The following is a 23318-nucleotide window of genomic DNA, read 5'->3' as shown; positions in this document are numbered from 1 at the left end:
CATCAGGAACAAGTAGGGATGGGCTTTGACAGTGGTGCCAACATCCCATCAAAGAACAAAAAATAAATGAAATTCACAGCTTCTGACTGCCTCCATGGTGTTTGATATATATGCACCACATAATCTCAGCTAACAGTGCAGTATTGGGGGCTGGATAGTCGGAGGGACAATCTTTCAAATGAGAGATTAAACTGAGGCCCCACCGGCATGTTTTAGTGCAGAGAAAAGACATCATGGCAATTCCTGAAGGTCAGCATTGAGTTGTCTTGATGTCCTTGATAAATTTTCTCCCTCCACCAACATGACTTAAAGTGGGAGAGTACATAATCAGGGATGGTGATGTTGGCTCAATGGCATAATTCAGTAAGTATGACTAAATCTGGCTTTTGCTCGATGAGCTTGTGGACAGCTCTGCTAATGTTGGATCTAGCCCTCAGATGGTAGTGAGGAAAATGTTGTCAGGTCAAATGAGTTGGATTTCCCTTTGTCAGGTCAGAATCCGACGCCTTGGTCACAGCTAAGAGTCCATCCATTTTTAAAATTCCTATTCTTTGTAGTGGTTTGATACGATGAAGCTTCTTGTTAGATCACTTCATAGGACAGTTAAGAGTTACCAAATTGGCATGAGGATGAAGTCACATATAGACTATATCAAGTAAGCTCAGCAGATTTCCTTCCCCAAAGGGCATTAGTAAGCAGGTTGGTGTTTAGATCATAATACGAGCAAAATACTGTGGATGCCTGAAATCTAAAAGAAGAACAGAGAGTGCTGGGAAAACTCAGCAGGTCTGGCAGCATTTGTGAAGAGAAAAACAGAGTCAACCTTTCAAGTCCGTCTGACTTTCCTTTTTATGACACATTGAAATCAGAACCGTGGCAAATTGCTGATAATTCGGCTTTCACTTTATTTAATTTCACTAAAAAAGTTTAATCACATTATAGCTCTGAATAGTACAGGCACACTAAAAAAACAAAGTTCCTTTATTTAAGAAATCATAAACATCATGGCTGTCATAGACAATTCGTGTGCAATACAAATACATGAACGATTAAGAAATGCAAAATTTTTACATATGTACTTAAAACTATTGATTATGAAGTGGGTTGTACACCATCAATTATTTTGGGGGGCAATTCTCCCATCCCGCTGCTCTGCTTCTGAGTGCAGTGGGCCGGGAGTCTCGAGCAGAGGCCACTTTGCGGGCTCCCTGCTGGGCGCCATGGCCTCCGTGAGTCTCCGGTAGCCGGATTTCTGGCACCAGAAATCAGCGCAGAGCTGCAAAAATTATGGTAATCTTCATTACCATATATTTTAAGTATCATTAGTGGGCCAGGAACTGAAATCTCTGGGCCCGCCAGCGTTCCCCCCCCCCCCCCACCAGGAGTGGTTCACCCCAGCAGGGTTTATTATAGCTCCCCACTTGTGGGGAGCTAATGGCCAGACCCCGCAGGAATGAAGAGAAGGCAATCGAGGCCCTCAAGAGACTCAAGTGCCGGGGGAGTGCCCCCTGGACATTGCCAGTCTGGCAGTGCCAACCTGGCCCCTGGCACTGCCCAAGGGGCAATGTGCCAATGCCCAGGGAGCACCTTGGCACTGCCCACTGGGCATTGGACAGTGCCAAGGGGCCAGGGCCTAATGGGAGGGTTTCTGGGGGCAATCAGTGTGGTGGGGGGGTTCCGCTGCCACTCTGTATTCAGGCTGAGTGACAGAGGGAGGGAGGGAGGCCAATGATCCGGGCATTGGGGCTGCCGGTGGTGGTGGATCAGGACTTCAGGGCTGCGGGGCTGGAGGTGTGGGGGGGAGACGAGGCTGGCCCAGACACATCCAGGGGGTCAGCAATCGGACCATTGGGAAGAGGGGGGGGGGGCGGGGGGGTGCGGGGGGGGGGGGGGGGGGGGGGGTCACGGGGCTGACCAGTAATCAAGTTGGCCAGCGATCGGGAGGCCGGCAGTACGGGCGACAGTGCTTGCGCTGATCTGGGTGCTGACACATCGGTGCATTCGCAGTGGCCCACTCAGCATTATGCTGCTGGCCTCTCCAGCAGGCATAGGCCCTGCCCACTGATTTTCACCGGGATTCACGCTCGTGCACTCTGCAGTGCGCAGAGTGTGGGAGATTCATTTTGAAATTCCCGCTGAAAAAAACAGCCGGATTTATTCCAGTTTTTATGCAAATTCGACACTTCGAATTTTTTTGGAAGAATCGCCCCCTTTATTTCTAAATTTAAAGTTATGAGCATTTGATTATGAACATCAGAAAAATTATGCTGAAAATTAAGTAGCTTATTTAAAACTTATGAAACAATATTACTTAAATATATTTTTCAGCCATATATGCCTAAATTAGCATAATGCCAAAATGGTTAAAATGCTTTTGTATCTTTTTTGAGCAAAGTAAAATAAACTTCTAAATATAGATCTTAATAACACATAATGACTTTTTCTCTGGGCACAGGATTAAAGAAACTCCATTTCATTAACTGTCACTATAAATCAATGATAGATTTCTGTAAAAGCTGCAATCTAAAAGCCCACTAATAAAGCTGATCTCTCAGTTGTCTCCCCTTCTCAGTTAAATGGGTCAGGTCGATGCATTCCAATGGATGCAGCTTGAGCGACGGCCTACGTCATTGATCTGGAAACTTTCATTGTCATTAAAATTGGATGTAACACAAGCTCCTCACAAGGGTTAGGTGGATTGACCATGCTAAATTGACCCTTAGTGTCAGGGGGATTAGCAGGGTAAATACGTGGGGTTACGGGGATAGGACCTGGGTGGGATTGTTGTTGGTGCAGGCTCGATGGGCTGAATGGCCTCCTTCTGCACTGTAGGGATTCTATGATTCTATATCTCATTTGAGTCAACTCTCCAACATCACCAATCTATAACTTTAAACAACTCCCCATTTTTGGAGATTTCTTAAGCTGTGTTTGCCACAGGCACAAACAGCGACGTGAGGGGGCTGGGGGGTGGGTCCCGTGTTCATGAGGGGTGGGGGGGAGGGTCACTGTTTACATGGTGGTGGGGAGGGAGTCCTTTTTAGAGGGCGCCCTGATCTCGGTGAAGGCGGGCTGGCCAGTGTGCCTTCCATTATGCATATTTTTGCCTGCTTCAGGTGGGTGAATCCCACTTGGGAGGTGCTGCCAGAGCCGATGGGAAACACTCTGATTTTCATGTGGCGGCAGCACCTTTGTTTCCAGAGAGTTACAGCCAAGGAATAAGTTAAGTTAACTATATACGTTAATGTATATGGTTAACGTAACAACGTATATAGTTAATGTAACTTAAGTTACGTTAACTATATAAGTTAAGTTAACTATTGATGCACTATCAATCAAGCAAAGACTAGTTTGTATGCAAGAACAAATAAGCTTTTATTTGCAAAAGACTTGGAGCACACCCATGCTGACGAACTGGTCCAGCAACTGAGGCAGGGGGTTGGGAGCAGTCACCTTTATACCTGGACCAGGTGGGGGAGGAGCCTCAGGCAGGGCCGGCAGGGGCATGCCCAGGCATGTCTCTCACACACACACACACACACAGGCAATAAGCTTAACAGTGGTTTACCACATTCACCCCCTGCTTTTAAAAAGGAGTCTGGCGGGGGTGAGGTGGGTGGAACGATACTTACAGAATTACAAATTTACAAATTCAGTCTCTCTGGGGGCTTGATCTGCTGCTGTGACTGCCATAGTGCCGGTTGGTCGCAACGCACGCAGGAATTGGTCGTCCGATTCTCCTGGCTGTTGTCTGCGAGTAGCCAGAAGATGTCTGGCGTAGATTACATTAGTCTGTTTGTTGTACTGGCCTTTAAAAGTTCGATCGCATCCTCATAAGTTTCAGCGTCTCTAATCATCGAGAATACTTGATCGCTTACCCGGGCGTGGAGCACATGTAGCTTGTCGGTTTCGGTCCGGACGACGGAGGTGGAGGCGGTGAGGAAAGTTTCGAAACATCGCAGCCAGTGATCAAAGCTGTTAGAGGCTCCTACGGCTTGAGGATCCAATTCTAATCTATCGGGTTTTAGTATCTGCTCCATCCCAAAACTTTTTGCGAATAAAATTGATGCACTATCAATCAAGCAAAGACTAGTTTGTATGCAAGAACAAATAGGCTTTTATTCGCAAAAGACTTGGAGCACACCCATGCTGATGAACTGGTCCAGCGACTGAGGCAGGGGGGTGGGGAGCAGTCACCTTTATACCTGGACCAGGGGAGGGAGGAGTCTCAGGCAGGGCCAGCAGGGGCATGCCCAGGCATGTCACACACACACACAGGCAATAAGCTTAACAGTGGTTTACCACAACTATATTTTATTCTATAGCAGAAATATTTACCAGCTTTTATGTCTTTTTCTCAGGTAGTTTGATTCAAGTATTTGATTCTGGCCATTTTTAATCTGGTCTGTGTGATTAGATGTCTGATTAACTTGCTGTTCAAACTCAAGATCTGCCCTTACTTGAATCACGCTGGATGGCTGACCCACAGTATCGATCTCCGACTTTTTTTTGCTGTTGATAACTGGATATCCAAACTTTCCTTTCTGTTTGAAATGTTCTCTTGCGTGTGTCAAATAATTTGACTCAACATTACTTTCTCTCTTGAAACAAATTATATAGCAGGCTGGAAAGAAATGGCAACATAAAATGCTATAGATTGACGCTAAGATTGCAATTGATTCAGTTACTGGGAAATATTTGCTGCTAACTTCAATGTTAACGTACACAGCACCAAAAGAAATCCAGACAATCAAATAAACCAGCATGCTAAATGTGATGAATTTTGCCTCATTAAACTTTTCTGGGGCCTTTCTTCCTTTAAAAGCAAGGATAAAGCACACACACGCGAGAAAGGCAATGTATCCTAACATTACAGTAAATGCTACATAGGAACCTTCATGGCATCGCAACAAAATGATTCTGGGGAGATTTCTATTTTGTATAGGTTTTGGAGCATTCAAAGATAACCAGACTGAGCAAATGACCACTTGAATTCCTGTGGTAACAATTATAATGGGCACTGGTTTATAGATGTTCTTCAGTCTTTTGTGGATGTTTGGATTAAAACTAAATGCGAGGATAATTCGATAAGATTTCACCAAAACACAGGAAACACAAAGTGTAAAGCTTATACCAAACAGTGGTTGCCGTATGGTACAAATCCAATCCAATGGCTCTCCAATAAACAAAACGACACTGACAAAACCTACTCCAAGTGAGGGCAGCATTATGTAACACATCCAACCTCCAGCAGTTTTCATGGCTGGGGTACTCTGATATTTTGTGAACAATATGATTAGTGCACATATAATGAGTACTCCTAAAATAACAAATATGATTAACACAACAGAAATAGCATCTCTCCATAGAAGAAACTCTATAGTTTTACTCTGGCACATTGAACTTCCATTCTTAGACCACTGGTCTTCTGGGCACTTCTCACACTTATTGGAATCTGTTGAGAAAGAATATTAAAGCACAGCATTAAATGAGGTGAAGTGGAATTCTGAAACTAAATATTTTTATGTAATCAGGCTAGTTTTATGAGTTTATTTTATCAGGGTGAAGCCTCACTGGAAGTGCCTCAGTATTTGAATGCATTCTGTGAAACATTTTTAAACAAGTTTAAAAATCACATAAGCTGCTATGAGAAAAACTAGAGGTCTCTATAAAGTTGACACAGTCGATTTAGTCGAGGAGAATTCATTAAATCAGACATCCGGCCTTGGGAGGAGAGTGTGATATCCACAAACACACATACAAACTGGGACATCATGTCATAACTTGTAACAATGGTGAATTAAGTCAGCTAACCTGATTAAGTCTTCATTCTGATTGAATATTGTAATTAAGCAGGTGTGCAATTATTGCGATTGGTTTTGATATTTGTATCTTATGCATAATGTAACCTTAATCATTAGCTATGAATGGATAGATATCTTGATTGGTAAATGGTAAATGGTAATTACTTGTAATCGAATTTGAAACTTTAACTGCTTGTGTATATTTGAATTCTGTACCCTGGCTAGTTACGCACTGTGACCTATGACTTTCCAGGGTCCTTGCTATAGCTGAAATTATATACAGCTGTTTAAGAGAACTCCGTGACTTCAAGGTTACTTGAAGGATACAAAGTTGTGATCAATTAAAAGGCTGAACATCAAAGCTGACCATACCCTAAAATGCACCCCTAACAGCTTCTGCACAGAGAATAAGAAAACCTGTAAAATTATTTAATGACATATTGAACCCAATGAAGGGTATAAATGTTCAAGCAAAGTACAGGGTGCATTCAAAAATCCTACATTCCCTGTCAGAAGCTGCTGTTAAAGAGAGCTTGGAACAACAAAGGGCACATCACTGTAGAATTGACATTCGGACACTACTCTGTTAGAGTACAGGGTTAGGTGCGGAGGCCACAGAGTGTGGCACAGACCTGCCATAATGAAGCTCATGCTGCTACTTGCACTTCAGTTGAGCAGATGATCGGGATGCTGAAGATGTGATTCTGGTGCCTGGACTGGGCAGTGAGGCCCTCGAATACAGCCCCCCCAGAGGGTTTCGTCCATTGTTGTTGTTTGGTGTGACCTCCACGACCTGGTGCTGCAACTGGGCAAAGAGCTGGCAGAGGAGAAGATGAACAATCGGCACATCTCTGATGAGGAGGGCGTCATGCAAGGTGCCAAGGGGTAACCCCTGGAAGAGGCAGAGGAAGGCTGTCAGGTGATGATGAGGGTCAGAATGAGGTTGAGAGCTCAGGATGCTCTGAAAGCCTCCCACTTCACAGTTGACCAGATCTAGGGTGGGCACAGAAGTCCCACCCATGGGGGATGACCCTTCCTCACTGATTGATGGCAGCAATAACCCAAATTTGAAATTGCTCCTATCTTGGGAAGGGAGAGGTTACCCCTATCAAATGCAGGAGGAGGATGATGACTTGCAGTGAGGATAAAGCATTACCCATGAGAAAGCAACTGTGAATGTCTGACTCCTGTCTGGCTGAAAGCAGCTCACAGCCTCCCTGTGACCAGGATAATATCAGGGTGATGATGCACAGACAGATTCAGCTCCCCTGACACAGGCTCCTTCTTAGTTAGGGGTGCCCCTGAGGATCTGTGTGCCAGAGTAACAACTCTCACAAGGGTCTAGCAGCTGGGCTCCTTGTGCTGTGATCAGACTTTTCTCAATGACTGGGTTTAGTGGTGGGCTTGACAATTGAGGGGAAGACTCCCTGTTGCTAGGGTGAAACTGGCATGATGGTGACCCCACAGTGGAAGCCAACCAGTGAGCTGACATCCTCACCGATGCGAGATGGAGATGGTGCAGTATGTCAGCATCCAGCCTTGATGTATTAAATGTTCACCATTGTGTATGCAGTACGTTATGGAGCTATGGAATGTGAGCAGGGAGGCACAAAGGTGATGAGGACTTAAGTTTAATACATTACAGAGGTATTCACATACTTACATAAGTGTTTGCTATGTACAGGTGACTAACAACACCCGTGCCCACATTGTGCAGGTATAATGTCTTAACTTTCCTAACCCTGCTGCATCGTCTTGGGTGTATCCCCAGAATCCACAGCTGAGGTGGAGTTGCCCTGCTGTCTGCCACATCCTGTTTTCTGAGATGACCTTGGTGGCTGTCCTTTGGAGGCCACGACCCTCCCCACCCCACTTCTTTCTTCTCGCCCTCTCCACCTCCACCAACAGTTCAGGTGACTGTTCATTAGAACTGTAAAAGGTTCGAGATGTGACAATTTAAAGCAAGTAGAGAAGCAGGGAAGAGGGAGGGGGAGGGGATAGAACAAAAGGCAAGGTCTGTAGCAGGGTGCGAGGCAAAAATAGATGGGAATGGGACAAATAAAGAAACAAATGATGGGTTCAGTGGAGTTGTGAATTAGATGTAGAATTATCAACAGCCACCGTCTAAAAACAAAATGTAAAAAACATAAATTAAAATGGAGGCCGAAGTTCTGATCTGAAATTGTCGAACTCCATGTGGAAGTTGAATTAATTCAAATGCTTTTTTTTGAAAATCATTTCAACCATTCTGTTAAGCTGCCTCGAAAGTGATATACCTAGTACTGGTGATACATTTTGTAACATGATGAAAAGAATTGTAAAAAAAAATCAAACGTATCTGTGCAGCAGGAATTCCTCTGTCCCACTGAAATAACTTGTGGCTTCGCAAGTTGTTGACTGAAAGCCTCAACAAGGTGGCAGTTTATAGCCTTCTGTGCCTTTAACCTTTAGGTTTCTTTGAGGGAAGAACATCCATTCACAGACCATTCCGCCTTGACGCTTTGTAAGTTTTGCCCTATTCTTTTTCAAAATCAGTTAAAACAAATGAATTCACTGTACCTTGGAGATCTCCTGCAAACTTCTTTCCATATCCAATTAATGCAGTGTGCATCCCTATAACACTCCACATTCTCATGTTCCTTCTTAAAACAGCATAACTTCTGGCTCACTGGTCAAGTGAGATCTGCAAGTTTATATATATATTATATATATATAATATATATATATACAGGTAATGGATATCAATGATAGATTCCTGGGCAGCATGGTGGCACAGTGGTTAGCACTGCTGCCTCACAGCGCCAGGGACCCGGGTTCGTGGCACTAAAAATAAACTTTAAAACTTTTTAAACTGAACTTTACCTTTAGGAGTTCCAACTAACTCAGTTTTTGCTCTTACGATTTATGACAATTTTGTGACCATGATTAGATTATAGCATTGTAATTGACAACAGGTATTGAATATTAGAAATAACATTATAAACTGAAAGTCCAATCTCAGGTTCAGTCCATAGTTTGCACATGTCTTTATATATGCAATGAATTCTGCTGGATTTTCCCCCTACCATCTCATATTTGATACTTACTATTTTTTTCAGAGTAAAATCCCTCTGAGCAGAGATTACAATCAAAACAACAGGGATTTTCAGATGACGCAGTCTTCATTTCCCCAGGCCTACAGGTTCGTGAGCAATTAGAGAATACATGCTAGGAGGAACACAGCAAGAAAATGCATGAATAACAGAAAATTGTGTTGATAGTGTGTTTCTTTAAGCTACCACCTCAAGCTGACCCAGCAACCAGCCTAGAGACCAGTAAAGGTACTGAAAAACAAATGAGTAAGGAGCCGTGGTAGAGAAATAGAGGGGGACATGATGATGCAGTGGATCGGAAAAGTCTAATTTTAATTATGTCATCAGTATTTCAATCACTCTTAAGCAAGTAGATTGAAACATTTTAACAGTCATCAAATCTATGTGAAACAAGTTCAACCAAGCTTGTAGAATCAGCCCATAGCCCATCAAGTTTCTACGTTGGATGAGATTAACTGGGATTTTTGTCTTGGCAATAATAGTGAAACTCAGTATTTGCCTCATTACTCCTGTGAAACTGATAGCAAATTCTGTGCTATAGCATGTGAGCAGTTAAACGCAGAAGTCTAGAAATTGCAGTCATTGATTCTGAACTCCCCTATGAAGTGCACCATTGAAGTCCACACATCCTACAATCAAATAGAATTGATGAGAATTTGTCATTTTACGCTATGAGTTTTGATGTAAATCATTTGAAGAACTTGCACTTTCTTGAATAAAGTGTAACTGGGTTTTAAATGGTGCACTAACTTCATAATTAATGCTGAAAACTTTCATTGGCCCTGAAACCTGATTTCATATTTATGTAATGCCAAGTTTCTCCACTATGACAAAAAAAAGCACATTTTCACAGATTTCTTAAAGTTTGTTTATGTTATTTTAGTTTCTACCTTAATCCCACATGCATTTCTCAATTATTTATTTCACTGTCGAAAATTTCGTTCAGAGTAAAGGATAATCACTGCATTTTATTTGCTGGTTTGCTGTCTGTGAGAATGCTGGTTGCAAAATCCAGGCCATTTTGTTGTTAATATAAATAAGAGCATTACTGTTGCTTAAAACATATTGTTGGGATGGAATGGACAGAAAATATGGGGGAGGCTGTCAGTAATAACCCTATCTTTTTCTTTTTGTTTCTCCAGCAAACAGAATTAAAACTAAAGAGGGCGGCACGGTGGCACAGTGGTTAGCACTGCTGCCTCACAGGGCCAGGGACCCGTGTTCCATTTCCAGCTTGGGTCACTGTCTGTGTGGAGTTTGCACGCTCTCCCTGTGTCTGCATGGGTTTCCTCCGGGTGCTCCGGTTTCCTCCCACAGTCTGAAAGACGTGCTGGTTAGGTGCTGAACAGGCGCTGAAGTGTGGCAACGAGGGGAATTTCACGTAACTTCATTGCAGTGTTAATGTAAGCCTTACTTGTGACTAATAAATAAACTTTAACTTAAATGCCTAAAAATCCTAATGGCTCAAGAACTAGGCTGAACTACAAACTGTTGGAACTCGCATACAGAGAGAAAGAGGAATATGCATCTATCAAAATAGCAGAAAAGCTTCATTCAACTTGTACCATAGAATTATTTTACTTAGATTAGTCGCAGGCTTAACAAAGTTATTAGAGAGTGTGGATCACTTAACTTGTTCCACTATACCACGTATATGATTCACAATATGTAAGTTGTTAACTTGTTTATTTCCTGGGGTAATAAAACTTTGTAACTGGTGATTAGCAACACATTTCATTCATTGTGGCACCATTCAACCTTGTGGACTTTTAAAGTTATGAATTCCTGATTGCTTTATTTCTATTTCCTTCCTTAATTTTGCAATGTTTGAGAATCCAAAATTTGAATGTTGCAAATTTATGTACGGTTTATTTCAAATTGTAATTTTTCATGTCCTATCATTAGATATCCAATAACGTGGTTGATTTTAGGTGCCTGGCTGGATATTTGATTGGTGCCAACAGCGAAACCATCTCATATTTATATTGTTGATAACGTTTTTGCCCATTTTATGAAATACATTAACAAATGCAAAATGCATTTCACGTAATGGGAAGGAATAGCCCCACTTCTGATTCACAGTGATCCAGTAGTGATTTTGTTTTACAATTGAGAAACATAAATAACACACCAAGCCCCAAAGTTCAGGATATTACCTTGTTTTAACAAAGTGAAGAGAGAAGATGGAAATTATGCAATATAAATGTTGAGTTTTAAAAGATGGTGGATTATAGAAAGAAGGGAGCAATGAGAGTTATAAGGAGTTAAATACACAAATGCCACATAAGTGCCAGTCAATGACCACAGGAGCATAAAAATTAGGAGCAGGGGTGCGCCACTCGGCCCCTCAAGCCTGCTCCACTATTTAATAAGATCATGGCTGATCTGATTGTAACTTTAGCCTCACATTCCTGCCTACCTCCAATAACCTTTCACTCCCTTGCGAATCAAGAATCTATCTATCTCTGTCTTAAAAATATTCAAAGACTCTACTTCCACTGCCTTTGAGGAAGAGTTCCAGAGACTCTCGACCCTCTGCGAGAAACAAATTCTCCCCATCTCTGTCATAACCATGTGACCCCCTTGTTTTTAAATAGTGACCCCTGGTTTTAGATTCTTTGACAAGAGGAAACATCCTCTCCACATCTGCCCTGTTAATGCTCTCAAGATCTTAAAGATTTTGATCAAGTTGCCTTTTACTTTTCTAAACTCTAGTGGATACAAATCTGGCCTCTTCAAACTTTCCTTGTCAGACAACCCGCCCATTCCTGGAATTAGTCTAGTTATCTTTCTCTGAAGTGCTTCTAATGCAGTTACAGCGTTTCTTAAATAAGGAGACCAATACTGCAAACCAGGGTTTCCAAAACTTTGAGCCACAGGACCCTTCCGACATATCAAGAGCATTGGGGAACCCCAAGTATTCTCATAAAATCGACGGCGCTTTTATGCTGCAAAATAGGTGCGAACACAGAAATCAAATGTAAGCAAGGCTTTTCTCGCTGTTTCTATGCATATATTAGTCTGGTAATTTAAAATATATAAGTCTTATCCTTTATCATGTTTAATGGGAGGAACGATGCTGGAAAGCTGATTCTAATATTGAACACATGCATCCATCTCTCCTTCACACACATACTTGCGTCCTTGTCTCACATTCATACACATACACTTGCATCTCTGTCTCACATTCACACACTCACTGACGTCTCGGTCTCAGTTTCACACACTCACATGTTTTGGACTCACCTTCATGCACACACTCATGTCTCAGTCTCACATTCACACACACACGTCTCGGTCTCACATTCACACACACGTCTCTCTCACATTCACACACACACACACACACACACACACGTCTCGGTCTCACATTCACACACACGTCTCTCTCACATTCACACACACACACACACACACGTCTCGGTCTCACATTCACACACACGTCTTTCTCACAGTCACACACACACGCACGTCTCGATCTCACTTTTGCACACACACGCTCATGTCTCTGTTTCACATTAACACACACACACACCTATCTCTCTATCATGCTCACGCTCCTCTCTCACATTCACTTGCTCTCACTCTCACATCCTCACACACACTATAATAGGATTCTCTTGTCCTCTAGTTCCACCCCACAGCCAACTCCTCAATCATCCCCAACATACTCTCCCTTTGATTGGTTCCCCCACCTCTGAAATTATACTCTGAAGTCCAAATACAAATTGTATTATATCAGATATTTTTAAAAAGGTATACGGATAAAAAATACATTGAAAACAACCACACCCATTTCTGAATTGTTTTGAATAGATCACCTTAGCTGTGTTCCTGAAGTTATTGTCAATACTTATCATTCGATTCACCACACTGTAGTTACCAACTTTGACATATTGTATTGAACCTTCCACCATTGTCCATGTGATTATGTCATATCCATTTGAGGAATCTCCTGAACTGTCAAATTCAAATGTTCCATCTTCTGTCTTAAAGTTCACGTTCTTCAATTCATTTAACAACTGAAAATAGAACATTCTTCAATTATTGGACGTTTGTACAGAAATATGTTGAGTACACAAAGCAGAAACACTTTGTTTTCAGAATGTGAAGGTATGCGCAATAGTAAATGTTTTTAAGTAGAGTGAGGCTTGGGCAGAGTGTTACAGTCTTTATAACAATGGCATGGTGTCTGACGGAATTGAGACTATGGATTATTAGGGCGAGGTATTACAACTGCCAAGAGTTTTATTTGGTGTTGTTTTGTTTTCCTTCCTTGATTTCAGGTACCAAGAAGGGACCTTCAGAGGACAATCATTGCCAGCACTTCCAAAGAGCAAGTAAGTGTGTTTCACATGCAAGTGGACATCTCACCTAACTTTGGAAAAGAGAGGGCTGCCAGGAAGCATTTCAAGGAATTATCATTCTCCATGTGTGAGGATATATAGTAGTAGATATAGTACTTATAAGGTTAATGAAGATGAGTGAGCTTAAGTTTTATTTTTATGGAGTATGAGGTTTTTCTCTGCAGAAGGATGTCTCCTGCATTTCTTTCCCACTTGGATACTGACCTTAGTGTTCCCACAGCTGAGTATTATCTACTTCTGAGCCAGTTGGAAGCTTTTGCATTAGAAAACAGAAAAGAGGTTAGGAAAGAAAAGCCAGGAAATGAGAAAATTGTAACCTTATCATCTGACAAAGATCTGACAATAGTGACTCTGTCACCTGGTTAGCATGAAAAAGAAAAACAGGTGGGGTGCAAAAAACAAGTCAGTGGTTTGCTAATGCTTGTTTGTTGCATGGCAATTACAGTTAAAATGACCTCCAAAGAGTCAAGTTTTCTGGAGTTTTGAAGGTGAAGGAGAGATGTGTCTGGTAGCTTTGTCACTAATGGTAAGATTTGAAGGACAGAGGATATGGAATGGATCAAATGCAAAAGACTGGACTGTGAATTTGGATATAGAGGACATTGCAGGGGTTGGAATGATGGATGAATTTAAAGATGAGGACAGAGCATACAAGATTTTGTTTGGAATAGGAAATAGTTGTAAAGTTCTAGATGAGTTGGAGGTTGTAAGTGGTAGAGATGGAGTGCTGGTTATGAAAGGATTGGAAAAATCGAATCTTGGGAAGATGAAGGTGTGGGATCAGGGAGGGACCGAGGCTGTTTAGACTCTGCTTACATAATACAGAATAAATTTTGACATTTGTTTACCTTCCATGGTGGGAAATTAAAATTTAGGCTGCAGTTTCTTTGAGTACAATTGAACATCCTCTGAAGAGCACAAACTATAGCATTGATGGCTAAATATACGCCATAGGTAGTGGGTTGAATTGTTTGGTCATATGTCAGAGGTTTGTTTTGTTGTGAGTTTGAATCATTCTGAGTTGGTTTATTTGTATCACTTTTATTTACAAAATCCATGTAGTCTTTAATCAGCTTGTTAGTGCCTTGGGGATGCATCTCCAACTTTGCAATGTAGTCTTTAAAGTTTGGAATTGTTCCACTTTTGAATGCAAAGCCCAAAATAGTTCCAATCTTTTCAATATGATTCATGCTGGCAACCTGCCGAGCATCGGACCAGGCATCACTGGCAATCCAGGTTTTAGTTACGTTTTGTTGAATCAATATAGTGAACAGTTTGGAGATAACTAATGGTCTTACAAATGCGATCATAACGTTTGCAGTTGATTTCATAATCTTTTCAGCGGTTGCGTTGATTTTAGCATCGTGCTCTTCATTGTCGTAAATTGGAATCAGTTCCTGAAAATCAACACATATATTGAGCCTTTGAGCATGTGAAACTAAACTTTTTAGTCCAGCCCGTCCGTATGCATCTTCACTAGCAATGGCTCCAACCCAGTTCCAGTTGAAGCTCTCAAGAAGTTTAGCCATGGCAAAAGTCTGATGATTGTCATTTGGAACAGTCCGTAAAAATGATGCAAACATTGCCTTGTCACTGAGCGTTTCCGCTGATGATCCATAACTGATCTGTCAAGAGTTCAAGAAGGAGGTCATGTTTCAAAACAGAACCACTTTGTATTTTAAGAAAAAATGCATTTATACACAAATATGAATTATTTAAGCCAAATATTTTTCATCAAATATTAGAAGTGTGAGGCAGTAATTTGTATTTTTAGTTTTACAAATAATGAAGCATGGAAGATATGTGTGAGAAATAGGTTTGTATAGACTCAGTCCAGTCTTAGTGGCATTAAGCTCACAGCCAAAAATGACCTATAATTTAGATTTGCAGCACCAAAGGATCAGAGAAAAGTTGAAGTCAAGGGGATTGTGGAAAAACTCGACATTGGCTTGTGTCACCACTTGCACAAATGAAGATTAGTTGTGGAGATTGGAGACCATTCACCTCAGCCCCTGGAGATCATTGCAGGATTTTCTCACAACAACATCCTCTCCCCAACTATTTTAAACTGCTTCATCAATGGCCTGTCTTCTACAAAAAAGGCCAGGACAGGCCGAATCACTGGTGACTGCACATTTCAATCAGTTCTATTTACAATTCCTTAGCTAATGAAGCAGTGCCTGACTGCATACAACAAGACTTGGACATTATTAGGCTGTTAAATAGCAGATAACATTTGCACCACACATGTTTCAGGTACTGGTCATCTCCTAAAAATAGATTACTATCAACACTTTGTGACATTCAATGGCATTACCATCATCAAATCCCCCACCATTAACGGCCTCCGTAGAAATTACTCAGTTAATGGTAGGGCATTGGGGAGAGTTACAGAACAAAGAGATCTCGGGCTACATGTTCATAGCTCCTTGAAAGTGGAGTCACAGGTGGACAGAATGGTGAAGAAGGCATTCAGCGTGCTTGGTTTCATCGGTCAGAACATTGAATACAGGAGTTGGAATGTCTTGTTGAAGTTGTACAAGACATTGGTGAGGCCACACTTGGAATACTGTGAGCAATTCTGGTCACCCTATTATAGAAAGGATATTATTAAACTAGAAAGAGTGCTAAACTAGAAAGAAAAGATTTACTAGGATGCTACCAGGACTTGAGGGATTGAGTTATAAAGAGAGGTTGGATAGACTGGGACTTTTTTCTCTGGAGCGTAGGAGGTTGAGAAGTGATCTTATAGAGGTCTATAAGATAATGAGGGGCATAGATCAGACAGATAGTCAATATCTTTTCCCAAAGGTAGGGGAGTCTAAAGCTAGAGGGCATAGGTTTAAGGTGAGAGGGGAGAGATACAAAAGTGTCCAGAGGGGCAATTTTTTCACACAGAGGGTGGGGAGTGTCTGGAACAAGCTGCCAGAGGTAGTAGTAGAGGCGGGTACAATTTTGTCTTTTAAAAAGCATTTTGATAGTTACATGGGTACAATGGGTATAGAGGGATATGGGCCAAAAGCGGGCAATTGGGATTAGCTTAGGGGTTTTAAAAAAAAAGGGCGGCATGGACAAGTTGGGCCGAAGGGCCTGAGAATTTAGCATGGCCAATCCATCTAACCAGCACATCTTTCGGATTATAGAGCACCCGGAAAAAAGCACACACAGACACAGGGAGAATGTGCAAACTCTGCACAGACAGTGAGCCAAGCTGGGAATCGAACCCGGGTCCCTGGCGCTGTGAGGCAGCAGTGCTAACTACTGTGCCACCATGCTGCCTCACAATAAATACTGTGGCTGCCAAAACAGGTCAGAGGTTGGGTATTTTGTGGTAAGTGACACACCTCTGGACTCCTTAAAAGCTTTGCACCATCCAAGTCATTAATCAGGAGTGTATCTATTTGTCTGATGGATGCAGCACCAACAACACTCAAGGAGCCCAACACCATCCAAGACAAAGAATGGGTATAGAGGGATATGATACTTCAATGATACTGTACCCATTGAATTTTTAAAAATCAGCCCTTCAGCATCTACTTACTGAGGCAGCAATTTACATTATCTACAGGATAATTTGCAGCAACTCAGATTTTCTTCTTCCCCAGCTTTTCCAAACCTGATACCTCCTAAAAGATAATGGAACCAACTGATGGAAAAACCATCAACTCCAAGTTTTACTCCAAGTTGCAGAACATTCCACAGCCTTCCTTCATTGTCAATAGTTCTAAACCTTGGAACGCCCTACCAAACAGCACCATGGGATGCTGCACCTCATGGACTGCAGTGGCTCGAGAAAGATTGCCCATTACCACTCAAGAGCAGCTAGCTTTTTTTTCCATTCATTCATAGGATGTGGGCATCGCTAGCTGGGCCAGTGTTTCTTGCCCATCCCTGGTTGCCCTTAAACTAAATGGCCTGCTCGGTCATTTCAGAGGGCATTTAAGAGTCGGCCACATTGTGGGTCTGAAGTCACATGTTAGCCAGACCAGGTAAGGATGGCAGATTTCCTTCCCTAATGGACATTAGTGAACAGATGAGTTTTTATGACAATCGACAATGGGTTCATGATCATTAGTAGATTTTTAATTCTAAATTTTTCATTAAATTCAAATTTCACCAACCGCCATGATGGGATTCGAACCCTGGTCCACAGAACATTATGCTGGGTCTCTAGATTACTAGTCTAGTGACAATATCACTAGGTATAGAAATAAATGCTGGTCATGCTACTAATGCCCACATCCAAAACAATGTTTCTTTTCAGATAATAAAGAATAAAAACACATACCTGTGGAATAAGGTACAGATTCAACAATCGTGCAACTGCAATCGATACTTCTGAGAAAAGATCCCCAACAACTGCTTTTACGTTGGGTATATAGTCAGTATAATTGCAGTGAATTTCGATTCTGCTGTCTGAGGAATTGAATTTGGAAATGAACCTTGTCGTTGCTTGAATTGCAGTGATGACATCAGAGCAGCTATCATAAATTTCATATCCTAGTTTGACACCCGGTAATAAAGTGGAATTGTTTATCTGTTCGATGCTATGTATCATAGCCTGGGCGTGGAGAAATATGGAATGGTCAAATCTAGAGAGAATATAAAACACAACCCATTTTTCCCCAATTTTGAATATATCCTTTTTTTCATAAATATTTGCTCTATATTAACGTGTTGATGTCAGACATATTGGAATATATTTTCTAAATGGTGTTATTTTGGTACAAGTAGTTTTAAGCATGTTAAATCTTATGTTGATTTAATTCGACAGATTGATTCAACATATACTCACAAAAGTGACAACAATATGCAATGCAGGAAAACTCCTGTCTCTAGTGTGCATGCAATACTTCTTAATTATTCCAACTGTACCACTACGTATAGGTGCAACCCCAACATCGCAATGGAGGCAGGGGCAGCCCCCTGACCGCTTTGCCCTGTTATCTGAGATGACTTTGGAGGTCTGAGGTCTTGAGGGCCTCAGGCTTCCTGTTCTGGTGCAAGCTCACCTTTCTCAGCCAAAATAATGGAGTTGATGGGATCACTGGCAGAGGTGAGGTGCAACTTCAGATCACCCTTGGAGCACCCTGAGTGGATGTCCCTGGGATGATCGCCTGGCTCCTCCTCCCTTTGCGTGCCTGATGACCGCTCCCTGACTGAGGGGAAGGGGCACCTGGAGGGTGGTTGACAAGCCCCAAACCCCTCTCACCTAGCCACTGCCAAAATGCACCCATGACTGGAGCAACAGTGTGTAGATCCAAAGCAGATTCAGCAGAAACTGTGTCTCCAAGGTGACCGTCACCCTTCCCATGGAGACTTCAGTGCGCTTGTATGTCAGAGCCATGACATCAGACAGAACATGGACAGACTCCTCCATCCTTCCATCTAGTCTGCAGACAGCCTCTGACAACTCTACCGGATGTTCACCTGCATGTCTCTGCATCTTGAAGAGGTCTCTCAGGCACCAAGTCCAGAGGGTCCTCACTGGACTTGGACTGAGCTGAAGCCTGGTCTCGAACCATTCTCTGAGATTTCTATAAAGCACTCTGAAAATGCTACGTTACCTACATTATTTACTGGCCTGGCAATGCCTCTATTTTAAAATGCTCATCCTTGTTATTGAAACCACCCATGGCTTGGCCCCTCCTTATCTCTGTAATCTCCTTCAGTTCTACAATTCACCAAATTCTCAGCACTACTCCAATTCTGGTCTTGTCAAGCATACCCAATTTTAATTGCTCCACCATTGGTAACTGTACCTCCAACTATCAAGGCCATGAGCTCTGAAATTCCCTTCATAAACCTCACTGTCCCTCTACCTTTCTCTCTCCTTTTTTCATGATGCTCCTTAAAATCTGCTTCATTGGCAAAGCTTTTGTTCATCTGTCCTAACGTCTCCTTTTGGGGGGATTTGATGGCACATTTTGATTGATAATACACCTGTGATAAGCCTTAAGATGTTTTACTCTGTTAGGATGCTATATACGTGTAAGCTTTTGTTAAGATATTGGAACAAACGTATTAATCAGTTTGTTGAAAGTAGTGAAGAAAGGAATGTTTATTGCTGAAGTTGAATAAAGAGCTTGGAACCTTTCAAAACCATGGGAAGATAGAGAAGGCGCAGGGAACACATTAAACTGGGCAAAACATGGCAAGATCAGGGATTTCGAGATCTTAACCATTTTAATGGCAATGTTATTATAATAAAGTCCTGCTGATTTTGACAATAATTATTTCTTCCATTTCCCATCTGACATTTGGCCAGGCAACCAACCTGTGGGAAAGCCCTTGGAGATAGACACTGATAATCAGGAGGGGTGAGGGAGCAAGAATGTGATCAGGGGTTGGATGGGGTTGTGAGGAGAGAGGCCATTGTGGAAAGAGGAGAGCAAGTGGTTGGGATTGATGAAGGGAAATGTCCAGAGATTGGAGTTGGACTAGGAGAGGTTTGCTATCACAACAGAGGGAAAGAAAGGCTTCAGATGGCATACCAGGAGCCAAAAGGCTTCCATGAGGGACTGGGGATGGAGGTTGCAGCAGGGTGGAGCACTACTACCCCTCAAGATCCCAAGAAGCGTAGTAAAAAGCTCTCACCTTATTTTCACTATAGGTTTCATATATAGCTTGGGAAAACCAGACAGCTATGATTAACTTCAAATCATGCTCCTTGTCATCTTTTCCAAACTGAAACCTTTACATGACACAAACTATACCACCATAAAAGGCAACAGGCATGTGCAAGGCAAATTAGGGATATGTTTCCTGTATTGACATTTTTAACCCCAACCTGACCCTCACCTACCTGCCATGGGGTGCGGATTAACATTGAAACACAAATGATTACAATATCTGGGAAGTACTGGGGGTAACACGTATGTCAATAATACTTCCAATTTACATAATCCTGAGCCATTCATCAGAAAAGATAAGGTAGTTTATTTTTCAACACTATTTTATGCCAGAACAGTTTTGTTAATACTCAGGCCCAAAGTCCGCATATTAATTTCCTGTCATCTAAGCCAGGTATGAGAGTAGGTGACAGTAGATGAATTGCCCAGCAAAAGTCTGCACCTTTGGGAGAGAAGAAATAAAAAATGGAAAGGAGGATGGTGGAGGGAAAAAATCTTTTTGTTTTTGGTTTCCATAGAAACTGTTTTCCCTCTTTGAAACAACAATTTAGAAATATCACCTCCAACATTAGGTAAAGCAGCCTCTCAGAATTACTATTGTTGAGATCCAAGGAAAAGAGGGTGGAGACATATGTATCAGAAAATAATGAAACTCAAAAAGAATTTTTAAAAATCATGAAAGAAATTTACACCAAGCTAGTTTTTAAAAATCATGAAAGAAATTTACACCAAGCTCAACAATCACCAGGCAAGAGTGTTCTCTTCCTGTTGGGGAACACTTCAACGGTCACGGGCATTCGGCCTCTGATCTTCGGGTAAGCATTCTCCAAGGCGACTTTCACGACACATGACAATGCAGAGTCGCTGAGCAGAGACTGATAGCCAAGTTCCGCACACATGAGCACGGCCTCAACCGGGATCTTGGGTTCATCTCACACTATCTGTAACCCCCACGACTTGCCTGGGCTTGCAAAATCTCACTAACTGTCCTGGCTGAAGACAATACACATCTCTTTAACCTGTGCTTAACCCTCTCTCCACTCACATTGTCTGTACCTTTAAGACTTGATTACCTGTAAAGACTCGCATTCCAACCATTATCTTGTAAATTGAGTTTGTGTCTTTATATGCCCTGTTTGTGAACTGAAATCCCACTCACCTGATGAAGGAGCAGCGCTCCGAAAGCTAGTGGCTTGTGCTACCAAATAAACCTATTGGACTTTAACCTGGTGTTGTGAGACTTCTTACTGTGTTTACCCCAGTCCAACGCCGGCATTGCCACATCATTTAATGATTCCATAAAGCTGCTTTTGCTTTCAGTAGAAGTTATTGTCCTCAAGCCTCACATGATGCTCACACACACGCACAGACCCCTGTGGCTTTTTGTATTTGAGAGAGGGAAACAAAAAGATAATGCAATAGAGCACAATGCCGAATACCCAAATGTAAACAGCCAAATTCTAGCAGGAAGTACAATTGCTTCCTCCCAATCATGTGAAGCTTACTTGTTAAAATATCTTTGCTACAACTGTTTCTGAAGTTTGCTTGGATGGCTTGACTTTGTTTCATTCACTTGGAGAGCTGCTTTGCGTACTTACAATTCTACTATAGCTCAAACTAGTGTTTCTCAAATGACCCACAAAACATGCGTGTTTGCAACAGTCAAAATAGCTTTTGTTTCTGAGCACAACAATGCACAGCCTTAGGTACTGTATGACTCAGATTGGCATCAGTTTTCACAAAAACAAAATACAGGACCTCACTGCTTCCCTGCTGCCATTGTTACTGATCATTGCTTGAGATTTTAACTTTTCAATTTATGTTTTCTGCTTTATTGAAACTATTACATCAGTGAGGGTGACTTGTATGCAAGATGTAGATAGAGTATTATGTATGTGTAATGGAATTGACTGCAGAGCTGTTGCAGCAATATTTGCAAATGGTTTTCCTCATTATTTTACAATCAAAGGCAACATTCAGAATAGCCCCCAGTGGGTTCTGTTCACAGGTATTAACAAAGTGGTTCTCAACTACCACACTGTCAGAGGTGCTGTATTTCAGATTAGACTCTAAACTGAGGTTCTGTCTGTCCTTACGGGTGGAATTTAAACATGTCATCGTACTACTGAAAAAGGAGCAGAGCAGCCCTCCAAGCACTTAGTTCAACATTTATTGCTTAACCAACATCAGAATGGATTAACTGGTCATTTATCAGATTATTGTTTGTGAGACCTTGATGTAAGTAAATTGACTGCTGTCATTCTTAAATGGCAATTTTAGCCGAACCACTCAGTGGGAGGCCGGTGCTGTTATATATTTGGGTAGATGTTGTGTTGTTGTGCTGTCACTTTAAGAGTCTAGTCACACAACTTCACTTTCTTTTACCCTCACTAGTGCAACCTGTACAATAGATGCCACCTTATCTTAATTTTTTATTGAATTATTGCGTTCCTCATCTACCACAATCCCTCTGGCCTCTGCTCAGATTCTACTGGCACTGTCATTCTTGTACAATAATTAAAGACTGTAAGTAGAACGTATTTTTAGTTAGTGTAGGCTCTCCAGTGGCTGAATTAGGTTAAGAATAGGATTAGTAATTACATGTCAAAAGTACTCCCTTGTCTTTGAAGTGCTTTGGGACCCTGAGCTCTTAATAAGCACAATGAAAATACAAATGTCTTTCCTTCTGTCCTCCTTTTTCCTTCATTCCTTTAAAAATCTCACCCAACTCAATTGGAAATAAGCACAGTCTGAAGAGAGAGAGAGTTAATTGTAACAAATATTACATAAAATAATAATTATACCAATTAATAATGGTGCAAAACCTACCCTGAACAATATAATCTTCCTGGTTGAGTCCGGCTTTCTAAATGTTCTACCTTGTCATGGACTGGAAACAGTCCTCCGATGATGATGTCTCCTGGAGCTCTGGCTGCTACAATATCATCAGGGATGTTGCAAAGACTGACTGGGCGGATTAGTGAAGCCCAGCAAGAAACTGAGAGCATGACAAGTGTGGAAAACATGCTCACCATTTCGTGAACACGTCAAGCTGGATATGAAATGAGTACCTGTGATAAACTGAATTTTAATATAACACCACCCTTATCTGCTTTTACTATCATTCAGTGGGGAGGAGCTAATAGTATCAAATTCCTCTCTCCACTATTTTAAAATGCACTTTAACTCGCTTTTTAAAAATTGGTTAATGGCTCGTTTTAATTATGATGGATGAATTTAACACATCACATTAAACAGTTGTAGGATAATAGCACTAATAGCAATTTCTAGCCCGTAAGGAAGGCAGTTAAAGACCGAATTGTTTTTTTATTCCCATCAATGTCAGTTGTAGTGATGAATGGATATAAGAACATAAGAAATAAGAGCAGGAATAGGCTCTTTGTCTCCTCAATCTTTCAATAA

The 23318-nt window shown here is 41.7% G+C and overlaps 1 protein-coding gene across 1 annotated transcript in view; it reads right to left on the bottom strand.

The window, feature by feature from the left end:
- Positions 1-22930, bottom strand: part of LOC144493979 (G-protein coupled receptor family C group 6 member A-like) — a 38786-nt gene extending 15856 nt beyond the window's left edge. Inside the window, exons 1-6 of the mRNA XM_078213553.1 lie at positions 22725-22930; positions 17552-17855; positions 14112-14888; positions 12718-12918; positions 8891-9011; positions 4461-5455 (exon numbers count right to left, since the gene is read on the bottom strand). Of these exons, the coding sequence (XP_078069679.1) occupies positions 4461-5455; positions 8891-9011; positions 12718-12918; positions 14112-14888; positions 17552-17855; positions 22725-22930 (2604 nt within the window). The remainder of the gene's footprint in view (positions 1-4460; positions 5456-8890; positions 9012-12717; positions 12919-14111; positions 14889-17551; positions 17856-22724) is intronic.
- Positions 22931-23318: the final 388 nt, after the last annotated feature.

Source organism: Mustelus asterias, chromosome 5, assembly GCF_964213995.1.
Source record: "Mustelus asterias chromosome 5, sMusAst1.hap1.1, whole genome shotgun sequence".
Taxonomy (NCBI): Eukaryota; Metazoa; Chordata; class Chondrichthyes; order Carcharhiniformes; family Triakidae; genus Mustelus; species Mustelus asterias.
This window is presented reverse-complemented; position numbering and strand designations above follow the sequence as displayed.